Source organism: Mirounga angustirostris, unplaced genomic scaffold (genome assembly GCF_029215605.1).
Source record: "Mirounga angustirostris isolate CCGP_5_RB_7025 unplaced genomic scaffold, mMirAng1.0.hap1 SCAF_17, whole genome shotgun sequence".
Lineage (NCBI taxonomy): Eukaryota > Metazoa > Chordata > Mammalia > Carnivora > Phocidae > Mirounga > Mirounga angustirostris.
Window position 1 is genome coordinate 16,982,529 of NW_026991725.1, and position 27,632 is coordinate 17,010,160.

Consider the following 27,632-nt stretch of genomic DNA (forward strand, 5'->3'; position numbering starts at 1 on the left):
TGTTAATAGAAAAAAAAAAGCAAATTATCACAAAAAACAAAATATTAACATATTTAACATTAATATAGGCAAAATATTAACAAAAATTATCACTACTTTATGTAACTTCTTTCTGGAAATACTTTTTAAAAAGGATTTTATTTATTTTTTTCTGAAGATTTTATTTATTTACTTGAGAGAGAGAGAGCACGCACACATGCACGAGCAGGAGGAGAAGCAAAGGGAGAGGGAGAAAATCTCAAGCAGACTTCCTGCCCAGTGCGGAGCCCAGCACAGGGCTTAATCCCAGGACTCTGAGATCCTGACTTGAGCTGAAACCAAGAGTCAGACACTTAAACGACTGAGCCACGTAGGGGCCCCTGGAAATACTTTCCAGTGTAGTCTGACACAAAAAATAGAAGTTAAAAAAAAGATTAGAGAAGGGAAAATTATCATTATTTATAAATAATGTGATTTATACTTGGGAAGTTTAGGAGAATTGATTGAAAATGTTTTTTAAAAATAAGAATAAGTAGTGGATAAGAGTAAGTGGTTGAGTAAGTAATTGATAACAAAAAATTCATTAGAAAACATAATGCAATTTTTAAAATCTAGTTCACAATAGTAAATGAAAGATTAGGGGCGCCTGGGTGGCTCAGTCGGTTAAGCGGCTGCCTTTTGGCTCAGGTCATGATCCCAGGGTCCTGGGATCGAGTCCCGCATCGGGCTCCCTGCTCTGCGGGGAGCCTGCTTCTCCCTCTCCATCTGCCTGCTTCTTTGCCTACTTGTGCTCTCTCTTTATCTCTCTGTCAAATAAATAAATAAAATCTTTAAAAAAAAAAAGAAAGAAAGATTAAAATACTCAGGAAGACTTAATAAGAAACATCCAGGACATTTATTTTAAAATGTTACAGTTGTTTTTTTTTTTTAAGATTTTATTTATTTGCGAGAGAGACAATGAGAGACAGAGAGCATGAGAGGGAGGAGGGTCAGAGGGAGAAGCAGACTCCCTGCCGAGCAGGGAGCCCGATGCGGGACTCGATCCCGGGACTCCAGGATCATGACCTGAGCCGAAGGCAGTCGCTTAACCAACTGAGCCACCCAGGCGCGCCCTCAAGACATAAAAATGTGGGAATAGGGAGATTCTGAAAGAAGAACAATGGGTTAGCATTAGTCAGATGTTATTTTTAAATTATAAATCTACATTAAACTAACGTTAATGCTGAAAAGACAGATAAATCAATGGTCTAGTACAGAGACACCAAAAATACCAAAACACCTAGGGATAACTAGTGAGAAACATATATAAATGAGTATAGTGCAAAAATACATCAAATATTCATCATATGATATTAGTATAACTACCAACTTATTCAGAAAAAAAAAATAAAGCTAGACACCTACCCGGATCCTTATTCAAAAATAAATTCTAGGGGCACCTGGATGGCTCAGTCGCTAAGCGTCTGCCTTCGGCTCAGGTCGTGATCCCAGGGTCCTGGGATTGAGCCCCGCATCAGGCTCCCTGCTCCGTGGGAGGCCTGCTTCTCCCTCTCCCACTCCCCCTGCTGTGTTCCTTCTCTTGCTGTGTCTCTGTCTGTCAAATAAATAAATAAAATCTTAAATAAATAAATAAATAAATTCGTTCTAGGTGTAACAAAGATTCAAAAACTTTTTTAAAAATACCGGAATGTGCTAAGAGAAATATAGGTAACTTTTTCAAATTAATCTTAGAGTAAGAGTCCCTCCTAATGATGGTACAAAAACCAGAGACCGTACGTTTAAAATAATAATATAGTATAAAACCCAGAGACCACACATTTAAAAGAATAGTAAATATGACTCTGGAATAGCAAAAATACTGTGAACAAAAATTTAAAATAATAGCACACTGGAAAATATTTATAATGCATTTGATACCAAAATGATAATATCCTTATAATGAGAGCTCCTTGGAAGCTTTTATTAAAAAGAGAAAATAGAGGGGCGCCTGGGTGGCTCAGTGGATTGAGCAACTGACTCTTGGTTTCAGCTAAGGTCAAGATCTTGGGGTTGTGGGATTGAGCCCTACAGGGGCTTTGGCTCCTTACAGAGTCTGCTTGAGATTCTCTCCCTCTCCCTTTGCCCCTCCCTCCACTTGTGCACATACTCTCTCTCTCTCTCTCTAAAATAAACAAACAAACAAGAGAAAATATTAGAGATGGCAAAGGACAGATCTGAGGGGAAAAAAGAGACACTAAAATGGTGATAAACAGGAAAAGATGCCCAACCTCACTAGTCATTAGCGAAATGCATACTGACCAACAACGGGATACCATTTTCATCTCAAAAGTAATTTAGTGATGACTACGGCAGGGGGTGGGAAGCACTCTCATAAAATGGTTGATAGGAATAGAAATTGGTACCAACCATGTGGAAGGTAACTGGGCAAACTTTATCAAAATATAAAATGGTCCACAATAGCCAAACTGTGGAAAGAGCCAAGATGTCCATCGACAGATGAATGGATAAAGAAGAGGTGGTATATGTATACAATGGAATATCATGCAGCCATCAAAAGGAATGAGATCTTGCCATTTGCAACGACATGGATGGAACTGGAGGGTATTATGTTGAGTGAAATAAGTCAAACAGAGAAAGACATGTATCATATGACCTCACTGATATGAGGAATTCTTGATCTCAGGAAACAAACTGAGGGTTGCTGGAGTGGGGGGTGGGGAGGATGGGGTGACTGGGTGATGGACACTGGGGAGGGTATGTGCTCTGGTAAGCGCTGTGAATTGTGCAAGACTGTTGAATCTCAGATCTGTACTTATGAAACAAATAATGCAATATATGTTAAGAAAGAAAAAAAAAAGAAGAATGTAGCAGGAGGGGAAGAATGAAGGGGGGGAGATCGGAGGGGTAGACGAACCATGAGAGACGATGGACTCTGAAAAACAAACTGAGGGTTGCTGGAGTGGGAGATGGGGTGGGAGGGATGGGGTGACTGGGTGATAGACACTGGGGAGGGTATGTGCTCTGGTAAGCGCTGTGAATTGTGCAAGACTGTTGAATCTCAGATCTGTACCTCTGAAACAAATAATGCAATATATGTTAAGAAAAAAAAAAGAAGAAGAAGAAGGTAGCGGGAGGGGAAGAATGAAGCGGGGGAAATCGGAGGGATGGACGAACCATGAGAGACGATGGACTCTGAAAAACAAACTGAGGGTTCTAGAGGGGAGGGGGGTGGGAGGATGGGTTAGCCTGGTGGTGGGTATTGAGGAGGGCACATTCTGCATGGAGCACTGGGTGTTATGCACAAACAATGAATCATGGAACACTTCATCTAGAACTAATGATGTAATGATGGGGATTAACATAAGAATAAAATATATATATATATATATATATATATATAAAATGTACAATCCTTTGTGCCCATTACTGAATTCCTAGGAATTCACCCAACAGATACACCTCTTCTGTGTCTAAATACACATATATACAGGCATTTGCAGCAGCACTGCAGCCAACAGCAAAAGTTGGAAAATACGCTGAATGTCCATCAGTAGAGAACACGTAGACCATGATATACACACGTCCCGTGAAGCATTACTGAGCTATTAAAAAGAGTAAGAGAGGTCTACACATAGTGACGTAGGAAAATGTCCAAGGTATATAATGTGACAGAGCAAGCAAGGTAGACAACACTGCATAGCATAAGTCCATCTGTAATTTTTCAAGCATACATATAGATGTGCAGATGCTTGCTGACACATAGAAAATCTCTGAAACGATAAGCAAGAATGAGTAAATATGATTACCTAAGGAGGGTAGGTCTAGAAGCAAAGGGTGAGCACTTCTAGCTCTCACCTTGTACACTTCTGTACTACTATATAGATCTTAACAGTGATCATGATTTTTTTAATTTTAAGAATCTATTTTTTCTAATAAATATATGAGACCTTATTTTCTTGGAGACACAGGCTTCTAAGATCTAGGATGTTTGTGCTCCCTGCATTATTGATTGATTATTTAATTATCATAAAGACAACACTGTGGGATATTACAATACCCACTTTATATATGAGGAAATTGTACTTTGAAGAGGTTAAATAACTCTCTCAAGGTCCACAAAGTGGCTCTGTCATGGCCAGGATTTTAATTTAAATTGAGATCTGTCTGTTTCCAAGACTGCTGTACAATACTGGATGCTGGCCTCCAATTCTTCATAATTGTTATATGCATCAGGACACCCACTAGATCCATGAAGGCCAGGATTTTTCTTGGCCTTACTCTCTGCTGCATATCAGGTCCTGGCAGAATAAACTCAGAAGGACTATCTACTGAATGCATGAAAGGCACCATAGATTTAATAGACAGAATCATGGATCCGGTTTATCACAAGAATTAGGTAAAAGTCAGAAAATCCCAAGTAAGGAAAGAATTACAAGGTCTTCACCTCTATTCTCTCTTTTGTATTGTCTTGTTTTATGGCATAAGTCAGCCTGCTCGTGATCCCCAGGCTGTCCCATCCCCTTGCATAGCTGGAGCCACATGTCTGAGTTTTAACCAGTGGAATATGGGGGGAATTGATGAATGCTACCTCCTGGACCTGAATATCAGCAAATATTTGTATTGTGCCTTAGCAAGCAATAAAGTTCATATCAGTTTATACAGTATTCCTGCATAGCCTGCAAATGCTGTTTCATTATCTTTTAGCCTTTAATGTTATAGATGAGAGGCCCAATATTTTTCTCACAATTTTTCCATTTTGGTAACTTGTTCTTTCTTCTTGGAAGATTGTAATATATTCACATTGTCTTAGGAATTCAGAAATTTTACCAGAATACTGCCTGTGAGTGTTACTTGTCATCAGTCCTGCCTTGAACTTGATGAACTCCTTTAGAATGCAAATTCAGATCTGTCTTCAAATCAGGATACTTTCTCTCCCTACTATTTGTTAAGTAATTAATTATTTTCCCAATTCTTTTTTGAACTTCTGTTCTTCACATGTCACGTCTTTGGGATGCCTCTCCCCAAACTTCTTTCCCCCCATAGCATCTATCTTTATCTTTGCTCTGTGCTTTGAGATACATCTTCCACTTGCCTCCAGTGACCATTCTCTCCTTCAATCAGTCAGCCGAGATATTGAATTGGGAAATCATGTGGTTTGGCTCCATGTTTGTGGTGCACTTGAGTCTCTTTCAATGTTTTTGTTTGGGTTTAGACAGTCACTTGTTACACTCTAGCAAGTCATATTCACGGAAGGGGCTCTATAGGTTCTGACTTCTTTCCTCATCTAGTTGCCAGGACCACGTCACTGAGTTTTCTTTCCATTTTGTCTGCTCATTTATGTTCAGGTCTGGTTGTTGGAGTCTTCTAACTGGTGTCAGTCACACAGTAGTGTGGGGGAAATATTTTCTACTCCCAGGAGATTGTCAGTCACCTGTGAAGGCACCCAGAGGGCGACTCCACATTCTAGCTAAAATAGGTTCTCATATTCTGCCACCTCAGGGTCAGAGAGGATGCAGCCCCCAGATCTAGCTCCTGCTTGGCCTCATAAGGACCAGAGAAACCAGATACCTTCATGGCTGATGTCACCCTCTCCTCCAGGACCATATATCTCAGAACCAGAATTTTCTCAGGCTTCCCCAGGCTGTCTTTTCCTTATCACAGGGCAATCTCCTTTCCAGCTCTAACTCTGCTTCCTGAGGAAGAAAGCCCTCTGTCTAGTCTTCCCTCCTCAACTCAGCCTCATATCCCTCCCATCTAGCCCAAGAGAAGAAGGAGTTGGGGGTCAAGGAAAAGAGAGCTGCAATTAGGTGGTTATCTTCCCAGAATCCTTGCTCTTCTGTGTTCTTACAAATTGTCTTCTATTTTTAAGTGAAAGAAAAGAAAAAAATAGTCAAAGCAGGATTGAGATAAAATCATGTCATTTAAATAAGCAGCGCCCAATAAGCCGTTGGGCGCGTGGGTGGCTCAGTCCGTTAAGCATCTGCCTTCGGCTCAGGTCATGATCCCAGGGTCTTGGGGTTGAGTCCCTCATCGGGCTCCCTGCTCACTGAGTCTGCTTCTCTCTCTCCCTCTGCCCCCCCCCCACCCTGCTCATGTTCTCTCACACCCTCTCTCTCTCAAATAAATAAATAAAATCTTAAAAAAAAAAAAGGAAAAAGCCCTGCACTGGAAACCAGACAACCTGTTGCTCATTGTCTTAGGGAATCTTGCAAGGGTCCTATCAGTGCTGCACCTCAATTCTCCCTTCTGTTAAATAAAGATGCTAGACCCTGCTATGAGCTGAATATGTGTATCCCCCCAAATTCATATGTCAAAGCTTAATCCCCAATGTGATAGGTAATTGGAGGTAGGGCTTTTGGGAGATGATTAGGTCATGAGGGTGGAGCCTTCATGAATGGGATTAGTGCCCCTATTAAAAGAGACACAAAAGAGATAATCTCTCTCAGCAGTGTGAGAATACAGCAAGAAGGTGGCCATCTACAAGCCAGGGAGGAGGTCTTCCACTCACACCTGATTTGCTGACACCTTGATCCTGTACTTCCCAACCTTCAGAACTGTGAGAAATAAATGTTGTTTAAGCCACCAGTCTACGGTACTTTCGTTCTAGCAGCCTGAACTGACTACGCCAGAAATAGTCATTCCCAAGGCCTAACCCAACATGAAACCCTCTGTTAATTCCGTGTAATGACTTATAGTCAAGGAAAGCATTAGAAGAAGGAGGAAGAGGAGGTGGAAGAGGAGGAAGAAGGAAAGAAGAAGGGCAGGAAGAGGAAGAGGGAGAAGGAGAAGAAGAAAGGAAGAAGAAGAAGAAAAGAAGAAGGAGGAGGAGGAGAAGGAGGAGGAGGAAGAAGAAGAAGGAGAAGGAGGAGCAAAAGAAGAAGAAGAAGAAGTTTTTGTAATAAAATGCAACATGGGTTTGAGAAGTGTTATATCTTGTTAGCCTTGTAAATCACTTCTGAAGCAGCTTAAGTCCCTCACTGCTTCTTTATGCTGCAGCCAATGCCAGAGGATTACGGGATGTCAGCTACTCAGCATCGGTCATGCATTGAGCTTACTGGCCAAATCAAGAATGGAGAGAAAATGCTATTTCATTCAGCTAATTTGGTGGATTCAGAGACATAAATTGTCAGAGAGGGAACTCCTTAGGCACCATCAAGTCAAGGTCAGTCTCCTGATTCATGTTCAACCTAGGTCCAAACTAACTCAGAAACTAAATGTGCAAGAACAAGAGTCAAAACAAACAGGGCCTGATAGTCTCAAAAACAGTGAAAGCTCAGTTCTTCCATTTGCCCAGCTGTTTTAAGAAACCACAACGGCAAACATCCACAAATACAAGTTATGACCTGGGGTTGTCAGTGCCTTAGATCCCACAGAATAAACAAGGAAGAAAGAGAACAGAGAGTCACAAGGATTAGGTCACTGGGCTCTGTGGTCCATGCGTCCCTCCCTAATGACCAGAAAGATGTGCAGAGACTGACCACAGAACGCACTTTCCATCCTGCCACGGTGATGTTAAGCCAGCCCAGCCTAGGCCCCTGGCTGGCCCCTAACAGGTGAATGAATGCATCACACTCATTCAGTTCAGGCATTAGAGTGTTAACTATTTCACCAACTGTCCTCCCTTTCCAAACTTGATCCTGACTTCCTTGGCTCCAAAGCTCCCATCTCTGTGGAACCAAACTCACCCCTCAAACTTCGTCCTCTACAACTGGCCTCCAACTTACCTCCTCACACACATGCCCCAAGTTAACACCTGCTCTGAGAAACTCCCCCAACAAACCTTCTACTTAAATGAGCCTGATCTCCGAGACTGCACCCTGGAATAAATCTGTCAAGGCAATAGTAAGCAGCAATAGTAAGGTTGTTCCTTAGACCTAGGTTAGTGTGGGCTTGGACAGTTGAAAGTGATTAGTACAGAGTGCAGTGCAATATTAGGAAAACTGTTTGTGACCAGCTTGTGAAGAGCCTTGAATGCTAAGATGTTGCATTTTATCCTAATGACACTGGGAGCTTTTAAAGGTTTTTGAGAAGAAAGAACCCTTTCATCAGATCCGTCTGTACTTGTGCAAGACCACCCTCGAAGCAATGTGGAGAATGGATATGAGTGAGGCCAGAGAAGCAAGATCAATTCACAGGGTAGAAGAGTCCACAAGTGAAAGCTGCAATAGGCCACAGTAGGGAGGATGGAGAAAAGGGAGCAAAATACAAATAGAATAAAAGAAGGGAATTTGATAGTTAAAAATCTTGAGATGATTTGAAAAAAAGAGAGAGAGGAGCCTAGGATGGTATATATAGTATGTTTTCTCATGTTCCTCCCTCACCCCCACAAATTCAAGTCCACCCAGAACCTCAGAATGTTACCTCATTTGGAAATAGGGTTTTTGCAGATGTTATTAGTTAAGGATCCCAAGATGACATCATAATGAACTTTGGGTGGGCCCTAAATCTAATGATAATAATCCTTACAACAAGAAGAGAGGTTACAGAGACAGAGAGAAGGCCACTTGAAGACAGAGACAGGCAGAGACTGGAGTGATGTGGCCACAAGCCAATGAATGTCAGGGGCCCCCAGAAGCTAGGAATAGGCAAGGAAGGGTCATTCTCCAGAAGGAGCATGGCCTTTCTGACTCCTTGATTTCAAACTTCCAGCCTCAAGAACTGTGAGAGAGAGTTTCTGTTGTGTTGAACTACCCACTTTGTGCTCCTATGCTATGGCAGCACTAGGAAATCAACAGAGTAGGGAAGCAAGAAGGAGCGACAGGTGTGAGAAAGTTGGCTTCAGTAATAGCTGGGAGCAGGCAGGGGAAATAAAAATAGCTAACAGAGTACTTACTGCTTGTGAAGTATCACATTAAGACTTTCACAAGGTGAGTGTCATTTAATTTGTACAATAGCCCGATTAGATCACTATTGTTATTACCCCTTTTTTCTGGATGAAGTAAGAATTCATTAATTAACTCAAGGTTACATGAGCAGTAACCCAATTCAATATTTGAGCCTGTCTGACTCCCAATCTCATGTTATACTTCCAGACATATGAAGGAGGCAGAGATGGGGTTAATATGATTGTATCAGTGAGTCCCTGAAGAAGGATCATGAGATATTAAATCCAAGAGATGTTTTCAGAACATGTTGTTAAACAAAAAGCTTTGGAACAAACACAGGCACTCAGTTTACTTTTAAAAGATGTCAAGAGTTGGCTAACAAGCTGCCTCAGGTCATTCTTTCTCACCCAAAGTACACAGCCTCCTTTCTGCAAAAGCTCGTTTTTCTTTTTCTCCTTGATCTGTGTTAGGGTTCTCTTGTTCCACTGTAGTTTGTCTGCACTGAAATTAATATACAAACCACTCAACTGCTTGATACTCATACAAGGGTCTAGGCTGCTGCTTGTCAACTTCAGAAGTTTAGACTTTGTGCTATTTAGTAAGTCGTCTTCATCACTAAACTCACTATCTTTGTTTCTGTCATGGTCTGATGGTTCTTCACTTTTTTCATCCTCTTCCTCCTCTTTTTCTTCCTCAATGGCAACCTCACTTGCCTTGTCTCCCTCATCCAAGTAAAAATGTTTATCAGTACTCAATCCAGGAGCTGTGTCAATTACAAACAATGCATTGTCACATGACATATTTTCTCATTCTCCATTTAATGATTCCTTTTGACCATTATTTTCAACAAAACACAGAGTGTCCTCTTCATTCTCACTATTTTCAGACTGCTGGCTTTCATCACTGATGAGGACTAACAAAACAGAATCACCTTTGTCCAGGGATGTATGGGGCTCAGACTTGAATAGTTTGGTTTCACACTCAAAATCCACATCCCTTCCTTCATTCCTATCTTCACTGATACCTGTAACAGTGCACTCTTCTTCATCACTACCACTATCACCAAATTCTGTCAAGTCACTTGTTTTTATGGTGCTCTTTCTCTCTTCATTCCATCTGTCCACTTCTACCACTGCAAATGATTGAGCTAATGATTTCATTATAGCCTCACAGTTCAGATGTGAGGGCTCTGATGTGGTCTCATTATTTTGGGGGGTTGAATGCCTTTGAGAAACTAACCGCTGAATGCCAGTGTCCTGAGGTTCGGAAAGGCTCTCCAACTGAGAATTTTTCTTATTTATTTCTTTTTCCTCATCTACTATTCCCTTGGTTTCTTCATCTAAATTCTTACTATTCTGCTTTGTTATTTCTTTGAGAGGTGCAACATTGGCCTTTTTCTCCTCTCATATTAAAACGTTGGCATTTTTGCACTGTTCGGTTTTCTTTTTTTTTTCTGAATTTCTGTGGATGGAATCATCATCGAAGTTATTATGAATTTCATTATAGAAATTTGGCTTATTTATCTGAGGAAGAGATCTTACCAGTAAACAAGTTGTTTGGTATCTGAATCCTCTGAATTCATAGGCACATTTATGATCTGCTTTTCATTTTCTGGTACAATGTTAATATCTTTCTCCTCAGTTTGTGCATGTAACTTCTGCATACTTCTTGTTCTTATAGTTGCAACTCCGGAAAATGAAGAAATGTCATTTTCTTCAAAATGACTCAGCATCAGAAATAGCTTCTGAATATAATTCTTGGTTTGGATCTCTTAAAGGTTTAGCCTTACTTCTTCTGGTCCTTGTAGTTATTACTGTGGGCAGCACAATTCTAGAAATAACTGAGACATGTGATTCAGCTTCAGAGTCATCGTCGTTGTCTTCTTCAATACGAGACTGATTTATTGGAGTTATTTTCAGCCTTTTCCAAACACTGGACACTGGAGTGCATGCAACTAAGATCTGCCGTCTCCTAGTTACTCTTAAAATAGGATCCTGGAGCTCAGACACGGAAGAACAATTTGACTCTGCTTCAGAGGTCTCTCCATCAGTAGATGGTTTGTTCATTTCAGATAATGAGACTGTAGTTCCGCTCTTCCTCTTTCTGGTTTTAGGAGTTCTAGAGACTGGACTTTGTTTCCTAGTGGTTTGCGATTCAGCAGTAGTTGGGTCAACAGGTAGACATTCCTTCCTGACTTTTGGATGTGCATGAATTCTTTTAGCAGAATTCTGTTGGGAGTTTTCAGCCAACGTGGCTTGGATCGTGGCCTGAGGCCTCCTGGACCGGGTCACCACCATCCTCCCGGCTTGCAGCCACCTTGGACTAGTGCACAGCCTCCTAATCAAGGATGGGTAGGTGGGGAGGAGGGACGAGGCTATGACATAAAGAGGGGACAGTGTGCTTCTACTCTACCTGGGCCCCGAACACTGGGTTCTAGGAAAAAAACCTCCACCAAACCAAGAGGAACTGCTCCTATCTGCAAACAATACTCTTTGTCAAAATTCTGATCAATTTTTTTCGCTGCGTACATACACATGAAGACAGAAATAATAAAGCAAATAAATTGTAAGAGGTTACAAATAAATTGTAAGAAAATCGGGCCAGCTGTGGATGGGGAAATGAGAGGAAAGAAGATTGAAGTTCTCTGTCAACACACTACACACATGATATAAACATGCACACAAAAATTCACATATGCCCATTAAATACACATGTAAGAACCCCAGCACATGCACATGTGGGAACAGGTGTGCATGCTCACACACACACACACACACACTCGCACACGCACACACACATCTGTCCCTTTCCACCATGACAACTCCCTGACTTGGGTGGGAGGGAGAGTAGTTCCTGATGGATTTTACATCTTTGAAAAGAAGAAAACTATTCTTAGCTCAGGGCCCAACCATTGGGAGAGCTTAGGGGGTGGCTAGGGAGGGTGGGAACAGTGAAGGCTCAAAGCCAAGCCACTGATCTCCACTGAGATCCTGGCTCTGTCCTTAAGCTCATAATGCTGAGCCTCCTGAGTAGATGATGCCTGGGAAATTCTCAGAGTAACCCTCTTTGGGTCAGTATGCATATTTTGGGATAGAGTGAAAAGTTTGTTCTGACTGAGAAACAAGAGTAGAGAGAAGACTGTTTCTTTCCACTAAGGGCTGACCAACAGCTGTCATTTTAATGGCAGTAACTGACAGTAACAGCTTGGTGGCATCATATTTAATAGGAAGAGACCAGCTCACCTTCTGCCCTGGTTGCTATGTACAGAGTTCTAACGAGGCCATAACAAAGGCTGTGAGTGTTACTGCTCAGGGTAGAAGGAAACAGGCTCTGTCCCCAAGGAAGGAGGGACCTTGCTTTGTCCAGCCTTGTTGGAATTTATGAGCTCTGCAGAGTGAAGTTTATGCAAGTTGCCCAGGAGGCAGTCAAAGCCCCTTTGAGTTGTTCAGATATCCTTGACTCCAAGAGAATTGTTCAGATATCCTTCATCCAAGAAGCTTCCCAAAGTAATTACTGAACTTGGGAGATGCAATTAAAGAACCTAGGTCTCCTGTACCCATATTTAGACATAGTGGAAGACTTCCTGGCATTTTTAAAATAGCATCAGTTTCCATTTTATCCCCTCTGGGAGTTCACTGACCCACCAGCAATTGGCTGTTCCTCGGATGAGGATAAGAAATGAGCCACATCATTTTAGTTGTGGAAATGAAAGCTCAAGCAGGTTTCATTGGCCCCCAAGGGAGAAAAGAGACATATATTTTAAGAATAAATATGTGTGTGTTTAAGAAATCAGCATACATATTTTCTTTGCTTCCCATACCATATCCATCCTGGGAAGAGAGAAATTAAGGATGCGTGTTGATGAGAACTTACAGTAGGTGTGGCTGACTATGATGTCACTGGGTCCACTTCAAAAGTCAGTGCTGCTGAATGAAGGGTAGCCAAGGGCCCATGGCAGGAGGCTAACAAATCAAGTGGCTTACGGTCAAGAGATCTGCCCCCAGGAGCCATCCAAGCTAGAGACGAGGCAAGAGACATCTGTCATTAGTGTGCATACCAAGTGTTGGAGTGTGGTGATATTAACAGACAGCACTCAGAACTAACAGTGCAATTCAACAGTTATGGTTCTCCATCCTATAGAGTCACAATTGCCTTTAATGGCAAATCATAACTTGTCTATCCCCTATCCTGCTGTTGTAGGGAGCCTACTCTTTCACCAGATTCCTTGCCTCAGATATTTCTGATAATCCCTGTGGCATATTGGGGTGTCCCACAGGTCCATCCTGTTTGTCCCTTTTTACCTCAGTCAACCATCTGAGACTGGATCAGGTTTTTGTAGAAGACTCTTCTTAATATTTCATGATCAGCTTCTCAAGACTCATCACCCCAAGAATGGGATGTATGCATCCATTCTATCCCTAATGACAACAATCCTTACAAGAAGAGAGGTCACAGAGACAGAGAGAAGACCACATTAAGGCAGGTAGGCAGAGATTGGAGTGATATGGCCACAAACCAATGAATGTCAGGGGCCACTGAAGCTAGGAATAGGCAAGGAAGGGTCCTTCTCTAGAAGGAGCGTAGCCTTTCTGACTCCTCAATTTCAAACTTCTAGCCTCAAGAACTGTTTCTATCCCTTAATTTCTATTCCTTAATTTCAATCCCTTAATTACCCAAGCATGAGCAAGACCACTCTGCCATGTGTAATATCACATTATTGAAGGTATTGGGCTCTAACAGAAGAAAATTGCAACATGCAAAAAGTAAAGTAAATGCTAGATCATGGATATGGCTATTCCCATTATCCACAATGGTCATCCATACCCTCCCCCTGGGTCAGTTACCTCTGCTCAGCAAGACTTCTGTGGGCCACATTTCCCTTTCTTGGAGGCCAGGCCCCCAAATCCTCTGAGTAACTGCACATATATGGCCCCACAGGAAAAGGAAATATAATGTCAGTAATGTATTTCAAACACAGTAAAAACAACTTCTTACATTACAGGTACAGCAGTATTGCACTTCATTATCCAGAACATTCCATTGCAGAATGGAAAGTCAGGCTCTAGCCCTCGATTATAACAACCACATGTAACAACCACAACAATTATAATAGCAACAATAGAGCAGTGTCTACTCCATGCCAGCAATAATATTAACCACTTTTAATATATTAATACATTAATATGTATATATATGCATGTATTGTATATTAATATATAAAATATGTGTGTATATTATTTTAATTTTTACATTGCTGTTGATATTATATATTAGTCCCATTTCATGGATAAGAAAACTAAGGAGAAATAAAGTAACTTGTCCAAGATCACACTTTTGGAAAAATTAGAAATGGATTAGGATCAAGATTCTCCAAGACACTGAACCAAGCATGAAGGCTGACTGCCTTCCCCAAAGAACTAAAAGAGAAAAATGCCAAAAAATTTCTGGGAGACCTGGAGTTATGTATTTTGAACTGGCATATGGGTAAGGCTCTGGCCTTTAATAGGAAGCATAACTGCATGCTTTGGGAGGGTACAATAAGACAGGAACTCTCGGTGCTCTGCTCTTGCTCTCCTCTGTTACTGTCTTGAGCAAACAATTTCTGCCATCACACACGGCTCTCGGCTCCCATCCAGGTGTTCTAGGTGACACAAATGAGGCAGCTCCCAAGACATGTGTCTGCGAGGTGCTAAGAAGTAGTTAAGTGGAGATTAACTTTGAGCAGGAGTTCTCCAGCTCCTTCCCTTCCAAACTCCCAGGGCTGATTAGTTATACAATCTAAGGATGCTTCCTTCTGGTAGGCAAAGAATGAGGCCCTGACCTAAAGGCCAGAAGTGACTGGTTGGTTTTCCACGCCTGGCCTTCTCTTTCACAGGGCTTAGCTCCCTAACCTGAGCTAATTAGGGCTGTTGCAAACCAAGGTCTATGGTTGCCTGACAAAACAGTGACTATCTCAGGGGAAAAGGAGCTCACAAGCCAAAATAATAAGACATTTGAGGAGCATGCCTATTTCAAATGAAATTAGTAGGTTATATATTCCACCAAAAGCAACATATTAGCACCAAAAATTTGTTTGCCTAAGGAAAAATTTAAAAGAAATAATAGAAATTATTTCAAAATGATGCAAAATAAGAAGCATTAAAAAGGACCATGAAGAAATATTAGATATAAAAAGTCAAGTAGTTGAAGTAAAGAATATATATGAAAGAGACAGCAGAAAGAATTAGCTAAAGGAATGGGTTAGCAATGGAAAGAATGCACTGAGAAAAAATTCCCAGAGGGAAGAATAAAAAGCAGAAAAAAGAAAAGAAAAAGAAACCCACATAAAATATTTTTAAAAATCTAAGAGGTGATGGGGTAGAAGGAATAGAAGTGGAAGTGATTAACTCTGGGACAACAGAATCCCTGAAAGAGGGAGCAATAATGAAGAGGAAATACTTGAAGAAATAATGAAGATGAGTTTCCCTGAATGAAAGAGAAGAGAAACATGGAGGAAGAGAAGGCTTCAGATTGAAAGGGCCAGAGAATCCCAAAGAGGAAATACAAGGAGAAACCCCACATTAGATTTAGATCTAATAAGAACATGTGAGAGCATCAAAAGCAAGGAGGAAATTGTGAACACTCCTAGAGAAAAAGGACAGATCCTGCATTAACAAGCATGGATTAAGTTATTTCAGATGTTTCAATAGAACATGAGAAACAGCCATTAAAAAAAAATGAATGAAAAATATTAGAGTAATGTTTTCAATGTATTGGGGAAAAAAATATCTAGAACCATAAAACCAAGAAACTGATATTCACTCAAATTGTTATTTAAATGTGCAGTGATGCTAAAAATATTCTCAAGCATCAAAACCCTCTGACTGTCACAAAAACACTCATACCGAAGTCAGTGTTGTATTAAGTACTTCAATTAGAGAAGAAAAAATTCCAGGAGATAGTGTAAGATGTATGTGAGGTGACAGTGATGAAATATCTTAGTAGATTTTGATGTTGTTTCAAAAGTAGTTACAAGTGAAGACAAAGAGAAATTATATCCATAATAATATAGAATAAAAGTTCAGACAGGTGATTCTCAAAGTGGACCAGCAGCAGCAGCATCACCTGAGAATTTGTTAGAAATACGAATCGTCAGACCCCATCCTAGACATGCTGAATCAGAAACTCTGGGTATGGAGCCCAGCAATCTGTGAGCTAACCAGCCTCCCCATGATTTGGATGCATTGTTAAAGTCTGAAGATCACTGGTCTCAAAATATGGCTTGTAGACCCCTGAAAATCCCTGAGACTCTCTCAGGGGATCCACAAGGGCAAAACAATTTCCATCATACTACTAAAATGTTATTTGCCTTGTCACTCCCTCTCATGGGTGTATACAGGAGTTTTCCAGAGGCCATATGACTTATAAATTATTTTTTAATTAGTGTTGTAGCAAATAAGAGAATCTAGCTATCTTCTCTAAGGCAGACAAAAAGAGATCAGCTAAAATGTGAAACAATGCCATTCTTTCATTTGCAAAATGCAGGTATTTTTCATGAAAATATGTTCTTTATGTTATCATGTAATGGGTTTGCTATTATATTTTTCAGTGAATTAATAAATATATTAAAAGTTCTCAGTTTTGGGCACCTGGGTGGCTCAGTTGATTAAGCGACTGCCTTCGGCTCAGGTCATGATCCCAGGGTCCTGGGATCGAGTCCTACATCAGGCTCCCTGCTCAGTGGGGAGCCTGCTTATCCCTCTCCCACTCCCCTGCTTGTTCTCTCTCTCTAATAAATCAAATCTTAAAAAAAAAAGTTCTCAGTTTTAATTTTTAAAATGAAAGATTTCAATAGATATTACTTCCATAAGCAAAAAATATTTGGAGTATAAAGAGTTTCTGAAACCAAAATATTTGAATCATTGGTCTGGGTATTATCAATATTATCAATATAACAGGAGAGCAAGAGATAGGGAACAATAATATAAGAATAGGCTAACATCTTGTCATAATGGGGTTATGAAGTGTTGGTAATTCAAAGAAAAAGAAGGGACTAAAAACAAATTTAAAAAGTGAGATAAACTGAAATAAAAGCTTTGATGGTAAAAACAGATCCAGATCATTAATAATTACATCGATTGGATTAAATAGTCCAATTAAAAGACAGACTGTTCCAGTAGGTAAACAAAATGGTACAAATATATGCTATTTACAAAAGACAAGTAAGAACATGCTCATATTGAAAATACAAGAATAGGAAGAGATAAACCATGCAAACATTAACTGAAAGAAAGCTACTGTGATTGTATTAGCATCGCCTTAATAGACTGAAGAACTATTAGAGATAAAGATGGCATTTCTTTTTTTTTTTTTAAGATTTTATTTATTTATTTGACAGAGAGAGAGACAGCGAGAGAGGGAACACAAGCATGGGGAGTGGGAGAGGGAGAAGCAGGCTTCCCGCTGAGCCCGATGTGGGGTTCAACCCTGGGATCATGACCTGAGCCGAAGGCAGATGTTTAACGACTGAGCCACCCAAGCACCCCAAAGATGGCATTTCTTAATGATAAACGGTTCAATTCAACAGGAAGATATAACAGTCCTTGATCTATATGAACCTAATTATTTAGCCTCAACCTATACAAACCTAAAATTGGCAAGACTTACATATAACATCTACAAAGCCAAAATGACACTGGAGATTTGACAAAAATTGCCACATGCTGGTTTATCAAGTAAGTCTTAAAAACTTTCAAAAGATTGGAGTATGTTCTCTGAATATTGAATTAAGTTACCAATATGTAACAAAATCACCATGTTTGGAAATTAAACAATTCATTTCTAAATAATCAGATCATAGTAGAAATCACAATGAGTATTTGCAAGTATTTTGAAATGAATACTAATGAAAACATGACATAAGAATGTATGTGATGAAAATAAATTTATATTAGAGGGAAATACATAGCATTAAATGCATGTATTAGAAAAGACTAAAAGGTGAAAATCAATTAACTAAGAATCTGTCTCAAGAAATTAGTTTTTTTTTTTTACAAGATTTAAAAAAAATTTTTTTGAGTAATCTCTACACTCAATGTAGGCTCGAATGCACAGTCCTAAGATCAAGAGTTGCATGCTCTACCAACTGGGCCAGCCAGGTGCCCCTCAAGAAACTAGTTTTTAAGAAAAGCTAAAATTCCCCCAAATTTAACAAATTAAAGCCCCTAAATTTAAAAGGAAATCATTTTAAAAGGATACAAATTAATGAATTAGAGAACAAGCAATAAAAATACTTTGAAAAAAGCCACAAATTGATTAAATGAAGAGATGCAATAAGATTGACAAATCCCTAGCTAGGCCAAAAAAAAGGGGGAAATATACCAATATCAGGAATGTGAAAGTGGATACTGCTACATATAACACAGATGTTAAATATGAAGAATAACTTTATGCAAATACACACCAAAATTAAGTTAAATGGATAAATTTCTAAAAATACATTTATAGCATGCAAACTAGTATAAAAATATAGTTTCTAAAACTGATATATAAAGATATAGAAAATATGAATAGTCCTATACTCATTAAAGAAGCTGAATCCTAATTAATAGATAAAGAAAAACTTTAGGCCCAGGTAACTTCACCAAAAAATTCTTTCAAACATTTAAGAAATTTTAGCCAATTCTTAGGCAATTTTAGCCAAATTCTTCCAGTGAATAAAAAAAAAAGGAAACAATTCTAAACTCATTTTTTGAAATCCATATAATCTTGATATGAAGTTAAATGCACAAGGCCTTATAAAAAAAGAAAATTTATGGGCCAGTGTCTTACTCATGAACACAGATGCAAACATCCAAAACAATATATTAGTAAGCCAAATCCAGAAATTACATAAAAAGAACAACCAGGTCGTGTTTATTCCCAGTGTGCATGGCTAGTTCATTCAAAAGTCAAGCAGTTTGATTCCCCAAATTAACAGAATAAAGAAAGATAAAACAATATAATCACTTTCATAGATGGAAAAAAATTGTCCTAAAATTTAACAATATTTTAGTATTTTAACAATATTTAGAATTTTTTAAAATTCTTAGCAAACTTCCTTAATCAGATAATGGCAAGCATCCAAGACAGAGAGGGAGATGGAGAAGAGGAGTTCAGGGGAGAGGGAAAGAAGGAAGGGAGGAAGCTAGGAAGGAAGAAAAGACAGGAGGAAGAGAGGCAGGGAGGGAGGTACGCCACATGGGAGGAACGGATATAAAAATGATTCATAATGCTAGTTGTGTAGGACTTTGGAACCTTGAGGCAAGAGGGACTCATCCAAGACAACAATCAGTCTTACTGGCCTCCCTTTTCACTCTTTGCTTCATATCCCTTCAGAGAACTCAGGGCCACTTTGATGAAAGGTCAAGTGACCTATTCATCTTTATACCTGCAAATGCCTTGCCTGTGCTTTGCACATAGTAGGCTCATCATAAGTGTTTGTTAGAGACAGTAATTCAGAGGACCATAACCCCTAAAGCAGCACTAATAGGCATTATTATTCTTTCCCACCTTATAATTACTGGAGTGGAATGTTTTTTGCAAACACTGAGATACTGAGAGTTAAATCTCTCATCAGAACCATAATGTATTGACTTTACTCTTCCTTATACAAGTTAAATTAACTTAGCAATAATTGGCTGACTGGGGCAGTAACTGGGTTCTCCTTCTCCTTTTTGGGGTGTTGGTGTATGTCTCTTTCTCTGTTCCTCCTCCTCTTGTTCCTTTCTCTGATTTCGCTGGGGATTTTTTAACTTTTTCCCCATCATTCTCTTTATCTCCCTAGAAATATCTGTTAATGAAAGTTTAAGTGAATACAGGGTTTGCTCCATGATTTGAAAATGTTCATAAGCTAAAGTTCTGTGCCTAGCACTGATATTAAATTTAAAGAAAAACAACAAGTTTGAAATTAAAAGAATATAATCTTACCATCCCTATCTGCCATAACTCTGGAAAAACACACATCTTTTGCTTCTGATTCAAAATATTAATCTCCAACAGTGCTCCCAGCTTCACACATTCACAGCTTCCTTGGGAAAATCCCTGTAACTCTGAAAAGCCACTTTATCCTACTTCCAGTGAAAGCCTTTCTTAAGGAGGCTGCATAGAAAAATGGGAACAACAGAATATTTAAGACTTGGTTTTTACATTATTTACATAATTTATAAATTATCTCATATAATTTATATTTATGCATACATATATAATTATGTAAATAATTATAATGCATAATTATATTATAGAATTTACCGATTATTTTACATAATTATGAATCCTGAGCAACGCTGAAGGGCCAAATCCACTTAGCCCTTAACTCTGCTAAAAGTGAACATCTATTTACCCAGAGAGACACCAAACTGAAAACTCCTTGTGGAAATTCCCTTTCCCAGTGGGAAGCCAGAAAGATTTCTGAATCATAGGAAGACATCACCACTTCTGGTTCCTCTCCCAGAGGATAGTCAGACAAGAAGACTTTTTTCCCCAACTCCCCTTATTGAAATGATAACAAGCAGATACCTTGTGTCGTCTAGCCCTCCAGCTGCTGTAAGTCCTGAAATCATACTTATGATTGTACAGCACCAGGAAAGAGATCATTGCCCCCTGTTTATTTATTTTTTTTATTCTTATGTTAATCCCCATATATTACATCATTAGTTTTAGATGAAGTGTTCCATGATTCATTGTTTGTGCATAACACCCAGTGCTCCATGCAGAATGTGCCCTCCTCAATACCCACCACCAGGCTAACCCATCCTCCCACCCCCCTCCCCTCTAGAACCCTGTTTGTTTTTCAGAGTCCATCGTCGCTCATGGTTCGTCTACCCCTCCGATTTCCCCCGCTTCATTCTTCCCCTCCCGCTACCTTCTTCTTCTTCTTTTTTTTTTCTTAACATATATTGCATTATTTGTTTCAGAGGTACAGATCTGAGATTCAACAGTCTTGCACAATTCACAGCGCTTACCAGAGCACATACCCTCCCCAGTGTCTATCACCCAGTCACTCCATCCCTCCCACCCCACCCCCCACTCCAGCAACCCTCAGTTTGTTTCCTACAATTAAGAATTCCTCGTATCAGTGAGATCATATGATACATGTCTTTCTCTGTTTGACTTATTTCACTCAACATAATACCCTCCAGTTCCAACCACGTCGTTGCAAATGGCAAGATCTCATTCCTTTTGATATTGCCCCCTGTTTAAAGTGACAGCATGGTGACATTTCTCCCTGCTTTCTTTGAGCTCTGTGCATCTGGGGTCAGGTTCCTTGAAGAGGAGAAAGAGGATATGCAGTGGGTAGATGGACCCAAGTCAACCTTAGGAAGACAAGTTGCATAAATGCTTCCTCAGGCTTCTTTTCATTTCTTCCTCCTTTAGGATCTTGCTACAATTTCCAGTGCCCTTTCTCACAAATGGAAGACCAGTGTGGAGTGTGGGTTTTTCCAAGATATCAGTACCTCTTTCCTAATTACAGATTCTTATCTTCTAGGGAAAAGGCATACTAATTAGGCCCAGCTGGTGGCCCCTGTTACCTTTCCATGGCTCTCGCTTCACATCAGGGATTTTAGGTTTGAGGGAAGGAGGGCCGGTAACTGAGGGCAGAGGAGAAGTTTGGTTTTCCATGTAATAAGCACCAAGGGAGTTTTGAAGTCACGGGCCTTTGTCCAGCTGCTTTGTAACAGATCGCACACTTGCTTTGCTGTAAGTGATTTCAGGGCTTTCCAAAGGGTTGAGAGGTCTTGAAACATGTCTCTACTGCAGGCTACAGAATCATGTTGTCTAGAACTTGAAATAAACAAACAACAATTGTAGAATCCCCATGCCACTTGAAAGGGATGTGGTAAGAAGAAAATGAGATACTATCGATGAAGCACTTAGGAAGTGACAGGATTAAGGACCTGTAATTGCAACATAATTGTTCCTATTGTGTAAATTTTATGTTTATTTTCCTATGCTGCTCTTCATAGATGGTAACAAGGCCTTGCTATTTGGTCAATACTAACTCTTCCAAGTTTGTCAAGATACCTGACTTCTCTTATGCGATCATTGTCATTTCCTCTGACATATTCATTAATTCATTCAACAAACATTTATTGACTACCTATTACGTATCAAGCTAAGTACTAAATGGGACGTTCAAAGGCAAGCTATGGTTCCCATTCTTCAAGGGTTTATAATCTAGTTGGAGAAATAGATACATGAACAACCAACTCAAACATAAAGCAGAGAGGAAAGTAAACACACCAGCGTCATGAAGCATAAAGCTCAGCGTCCATATAAAGCAGAGCAGCAAAGCTATGGAGAGAGAAGCCAATCAAAACTGGGAGGGAACAGGAAGGGAGTCAGAAAAGGCTTCTCAGAGTAGGGGAAGCTTGCACTGCCTTTAGTACCTAATGAGGACTCGGTGTCCACCCAGTCAAAAAGGGAAAAGGGGAGAGGACATCCCAGCAGCCTGAACAGAGTGGACAAAGCCACAGGGCCATGAGTCACCAAAAATTGTTAGTACAACTGCGAGTATTGTATGTGCCTGGAGCCAGGGGGCCAGGGAGTTCAGGCAGGAGGAGAGGAGGAGCAGGCTGGAGCCCGACCATAAAGGACCTGGCTTGCCTTGTCGCACTCCCACCTCTCTGCAGCCAGACAAAGAGAGGCGGCCAGCCAGATGCCGAGGAGCGGCCTGAGGCTTGTGAGAACACAAGCACGGTCAAGACATAAACGCCATTATACAAGCTTCCAGGGGGGACACTCGGCAGCCTAGAGAAACCCCAGCATACCAGTCCAGTTCTAAAGCTCAGGAACTGGGACTTTTGTTTTTGCTGCAGGACAGGATTGAGCGAGCACCCAGTGCCCAGGGTTGAAACTCCCTGTTTGGAAACAAGAACAGTTGCACATCTGGGAAAGGTTAGGGTCAAACATATAAATGAGGGGAGCGGAGCATTTTCCTCTGAGACACTCCATCTGTGACGTCAATTGCTGCTCGGTTTGGACAGAGGCTGCTCTCTGATGCCGGAGTCAGGGACCCATTAACTTTGCCCAGTGCCTGAGTGTTTATGTGGAAAATGTGAGGCCAGGAAGTTTCTCTTAATTATGATTTGGAGGTTGTCAAGTGACTATTCTTTAGTAGTTGGTTTCTGTCTTTCCCACCTCTCCTCCACTCATTTCCTATTTTCTCTTCTGCAGCCCAATCTCTCTCTCTCTCATCCCACACTTCCAACAAAAGAATTCTATTTACTTCGGTGGCTTCTCTGAGTCGCTTCCTCCCTCTGCATTCTAGACCTTGCTGCTGTTACTTCCCGCTCACCCCCTTCCATGGCTGTGGGCCCAGCTGGGAGATGAACTCTCAGAGCACGTGACCACCTGTAACATGGTGTTTTGACTACTGACTTTCTTGTCTTCCATACCTCAGGGAGCAAGCTGCACTCTGCACAGGCATCATGGCCTGTCCCCAAAGTCAGAAGGAGACAGGAACCTGGGCCAGCACCATCCCTTACTCCCTCGGGTGTCAGTCAAACGTAAAGATCGTTGGTGGATGCCAAAATCTGTACGTAGGAAAGTGCTCAAGCCCTGGAATTTCCCCCTCCCTTCTTACCTCCATCCGGTCCCCAACACTACCAAGGCCATTATCATCCACCCAAAATAATAACTTGTAGAACTAGGGACCTGCTTGTAATTACCATTATTCTATTTAAATCTGGGCCAAGCTGAGGCACCTCAGTGTTCTATTGCCAATGCCATAATAAAAGCCTCCATAAAAAGCAATTACCCATATACAGATGATTTGTGAATTATTAAGAATTATCCACAGCACACTTTAAGTCCAAGACTATTTTTATATGTGCTTCACGACTTTACCCCACCACCCACTGATCAACTTCCCCTATAAGTACTGCTGAGAAGCTTGAGGAAAGAGAAGAACCAAGGATGCCATTGGAAAACACAAACTCATTTGAATACCAGCCTCAACCGTGCATGATCTGAAAGGTAAATAAGCAAGAGAAAAGAGAGCAAAAGAAAATGTATATGTAGATAGATACTTGTTACCTAATTTTTAAAATTTTACTTTGTATTGATATAGCACTAATTGTAACATTTATTGTTATAGATTCCAATTAACACTAAATGTTGTATATTAAATGTAATATTACATTTAATAATGCATACACATCCTTAATAAACATATATTAAAATGTATCAAGCTGCTGAGAGAAAGAGAGGATAATCATCACTTAGAACAAGATACAGGACATTTCTATTACCTAAAAAAGTTTCCTTCATGCCCCTCCTAGTCAATACCTACCTCCAAAGATAATCTGACTTCTGTCACCATGGGTAAGTTTTGTCTGTCTTGATGTTTTGTCTGTCTTGCTTATCCTATACACTGAATTATATAGTATGTATTCTTTTATGTCTGACTTCCCTTTCTCATCATCATGTTTTTTGAGATTTCTACTTAAATTTAACAAAATATAGCTTTTTCTTTTTCATTGCTGTGTAGGATGAACATACCATTGTATGAATATGCCACAATTTATCCATTCAATCACTTGATTTTGAAAACACTCTTTGTTCTTTAGGACTATCCAGATTACTCTTTCCCTTCGTTCAGGTACTAACTACACAGCAGTAAGCTCTGCATCAATGATTTGCAACCTCAGATGTATGTTAAAATTACTTGAATATTTTTTTACCTACCTTATTTATGCCTTTTACTATGCCATGATGCTCATAAGGATTATGGATACCGCTCAGGGAAGACCTATCACCCACCCCAGAATTTCTAAGATTGAAGTATTCCTTTATTTTGATCGAGACCAGAGGATTTAAAATGGAATTGATTTTATGTAGCATAGCACAGATAAAATAATGATGACCATAATGCTGCTGGTAGACATGTGTTGAAGCTTCTTGTATGCCAGGCACTGTGCTAAGCGCCATACAAATGCATTACCCAGATGGCTCGCTATTAGATTCCCAATACCTAACATGATGGCTGGCACATAATAGGTGCTCAAAATACACTGAGTCAGTAAATTTAATTGGGTCCCCACAACAACCTTTTGAAGTAGGTATCATTATCTCTATTTTAAAGAAGAGGGAAATAGAATTCAAAAACTTTAGAATTTTCCCAGTTATCTAGCATAAATTTGGGAAAAGTAGGAATCAAATCCCAGTTTTAAACACCCTACTGATCTATCCTTGGATGAGATAAAGATATGGCTTTTCTAGTGAGAGAGGTAGGGGAGGAGGATGGTTGTTGATCCCACATGGGAGTTTGGGTGACTTGGAAAGTGAAATCTCAAAGAAATTCAAATACAAGGAAAGAGTGTGATGCTTACTTTCATTGATTATTTACCATGGGCAGAGCATCTGATAACTGGCATCAGAGGGATGAGGACACCAATTCATCTTCACAATAAGCTCTTTAAGTTGGTTTTGTTATCTCTGTAAATGAGAGAACTGGGCCTTTGGGACATTAAGTACCATAAGTAACTAGAGTCACACAGTAGGCTGTGTACCCACAGTCCTAAAACCAGGTCTAACTTCAGAGTTCATGCTGTTTTTACTGCATCCTGCTGAAAAGTGAAGGTGTAGAAATGGATGGAGATTCAGTAGGCTCTGCTGTCAGCCCTACAAGAACATCATGGAAGATAAAAGGAAAATAGAAATTGAGATAATTAAAAAATATATATATCAGCTTATGTTTATTGAGCACTCACGATGTGCTAATGAGTCTACTAAGGATTTTTCATGCATGATCTAATTAATCCTCACAGCCACTTCTGAAGAAGGAACTATTTTTATTTGCACATTATAGATGAGTCACAGAGACTTAGGTCAAGTAGCTTACACAGATCATGCTGTTATTAAAGGGCCAAGCCAAAATTAGAAGTCAACCATTTAGCTCCCAACTGCATGCTCTTTATCTTCATGCTGCATTAACTTTTTTTTTTTTTAAAGATTTTATTTATTTATTTATGAGAGACAGAGAGAAACAGAGGGAGAAGCAGGCTCCCAAGGAGCGGGAAGCCCGATGCGGGACTCGATCCCAGGACCCAGGGATCATGACCTGAGCCGAAGGCAGACGCTTAACCATCTGAGCCACCCAGGCGCCCCATGCTGCATTAACTCTTAAGGAAAAGATAGGAGAAAAGATACCATACGGGCAGAAGCAAAATCAAGGAAAAGCACTGGAATATTGTGTGATATACCAGAGCCAAGAGACCACTGCTGGTCCAAGCCTAACCTACAGCATGGATGTTAATTTTGTGTACCCATGGTCATGACCTAAAGCTGAGATATGGACCTAGGGACCAAACAGAAAAAGCTCATTTTTCTAGGGATCAGGGTGATTAAAAATAGAACTGAGGGCGCCTGGGTGGCTCAGTCGGTTGAGCGACTGCCTTCGGCTCAGGTCATGATCCCAGGGTCCTGGGATCGAGTCCCACATCAGGCTCCCTGCTCTGCGGGGAGCCCGCTTCTCCCTCTCCCACTCCCCCTGTTTGTGTTCCCTCTCTCGCTGTGTGTCTCTCTCTCAAAATAAATAAATAAAATCTTTAAAAAAAAAATAGAACTGAGACAGTATGAATACATTTTCAAGAAATAATGACTTTCAAAGTTAGAATTAGATGAGGAACCAGATACCCGGTTCCCTCAAACAAGAGAAGACCAGTAATAAACTAAAGAATGTTTTAACCCTAAACCAATATATTGATTGCTGTGAGATCCCAAACTGGCATTGTTCCCTTAGACCACTGCATACTAGAGGTAGAATAGCCTTCTATCTGCTACTTGTGCTCTCAGACTTATTTCCATAAAGGAATATTCACACTGCCCCAGCCCTACTATCTATTAAGACATGTAGAGTTGTAATGAGAAACCTTGATTAGCTTCCTTCCAAGCATGTCTAGAGTTCATAATCTTGGGGTAAACAATCTTGGGGAACACAATATTGCCAAATGTCTACCAAAAGCCTGACTGTATATAATAAAATTTGAGAATAATTTTTTTGGAAATGAAAATAGAGTTTTTAACTAACCTGATTATAAAAATAATACATGTGGGGCACCTGAATGGCTCAGTCGGTTGAGCATCCAACTCTTGATTTTGGCTCAGGTCATGATCTTAGGGTCATGGGATGGGCCCACTGGGCTCTGCACTCAGCAGAGAGTCTGCTTGTCCCTCTCCCCTCTCCCTCTGCCAACCCCCTAAAATAAATAAGTAAATCTTGGGAAAAAATAATACATGCTTAGTAAAAAATTAGTAAAAAAAAAAATTCAAGTACAGAAAAGTATAAAGAAGAAATTAAAGGCCACTTAAGAGTCCATTACCCAGAAAGGACAATTATTAGTATTTTAGTAAATTTCTATCAACTGTCTATGAAAACATGCATATATATGCAATCCAAACGCCAAGTGGGGTCTTCTGTACTTTAAGACTAGAAGAACATTGTCATGAACCCCTTCTCTTTGCCTTGAGGGGGAATCCATTATCTTCCCCATGATTTCTATGAAATACTCCAGGGCTTGCTTACATGCTCATGATTGCCATATGCTCTGACCTCCTATGTTCCCTGAATGTTGGTTCTCTACTGTGTCTTACAACTAATTCCTGTAGCTCTGATCTGGTGTGGACCTAAATGAAGAAATCAGTCACATCTTTCTCACACAAGTTTTTTTGTGTGTGAAACAAACTACGATAAATGGGGGTTACACGGCAACAACAGAAATAACTAATATGTATCCCATCACCCAGTTAATCTCATTTCTCCTTCCTCCTGCTTCTTCTCATCTCTTCTCTCTATGCCCCCTTCTTCCC

The 27,632-nt window shown here is 40.1% G+C and overlaps 2 protein-coding genes across 4 annotated transcripts in view; both read right to left on the reverse strand.

Moving 5' to 3' along the window:
- Positions 1-27,632, reverse strand: part of PCTP (phosphatidylcholine transfer protein) — a 254,907-nt gene that overhangs the window by 175,738 nt on the left and 51,537 nt on the right. The gene's annotated exons all lie outside the window — the stretch shown is intronic.
- Positions 8,878-11,315, reverse strand: LOC123854148 (deoxynucleotidyltransferase terminal-interacting protein 2-like). The gene is given in 3 exon segments (XM_045889185.2): positions 8,878-10,353; positions 10,356-10,521; positions 10,523-11,315. Coding segments are annotated over 3 exon segments (2,016 nt in total). The 5' UTR covers positions 11,102-11,315; the 3' UTR covers positions 8,878-9,082.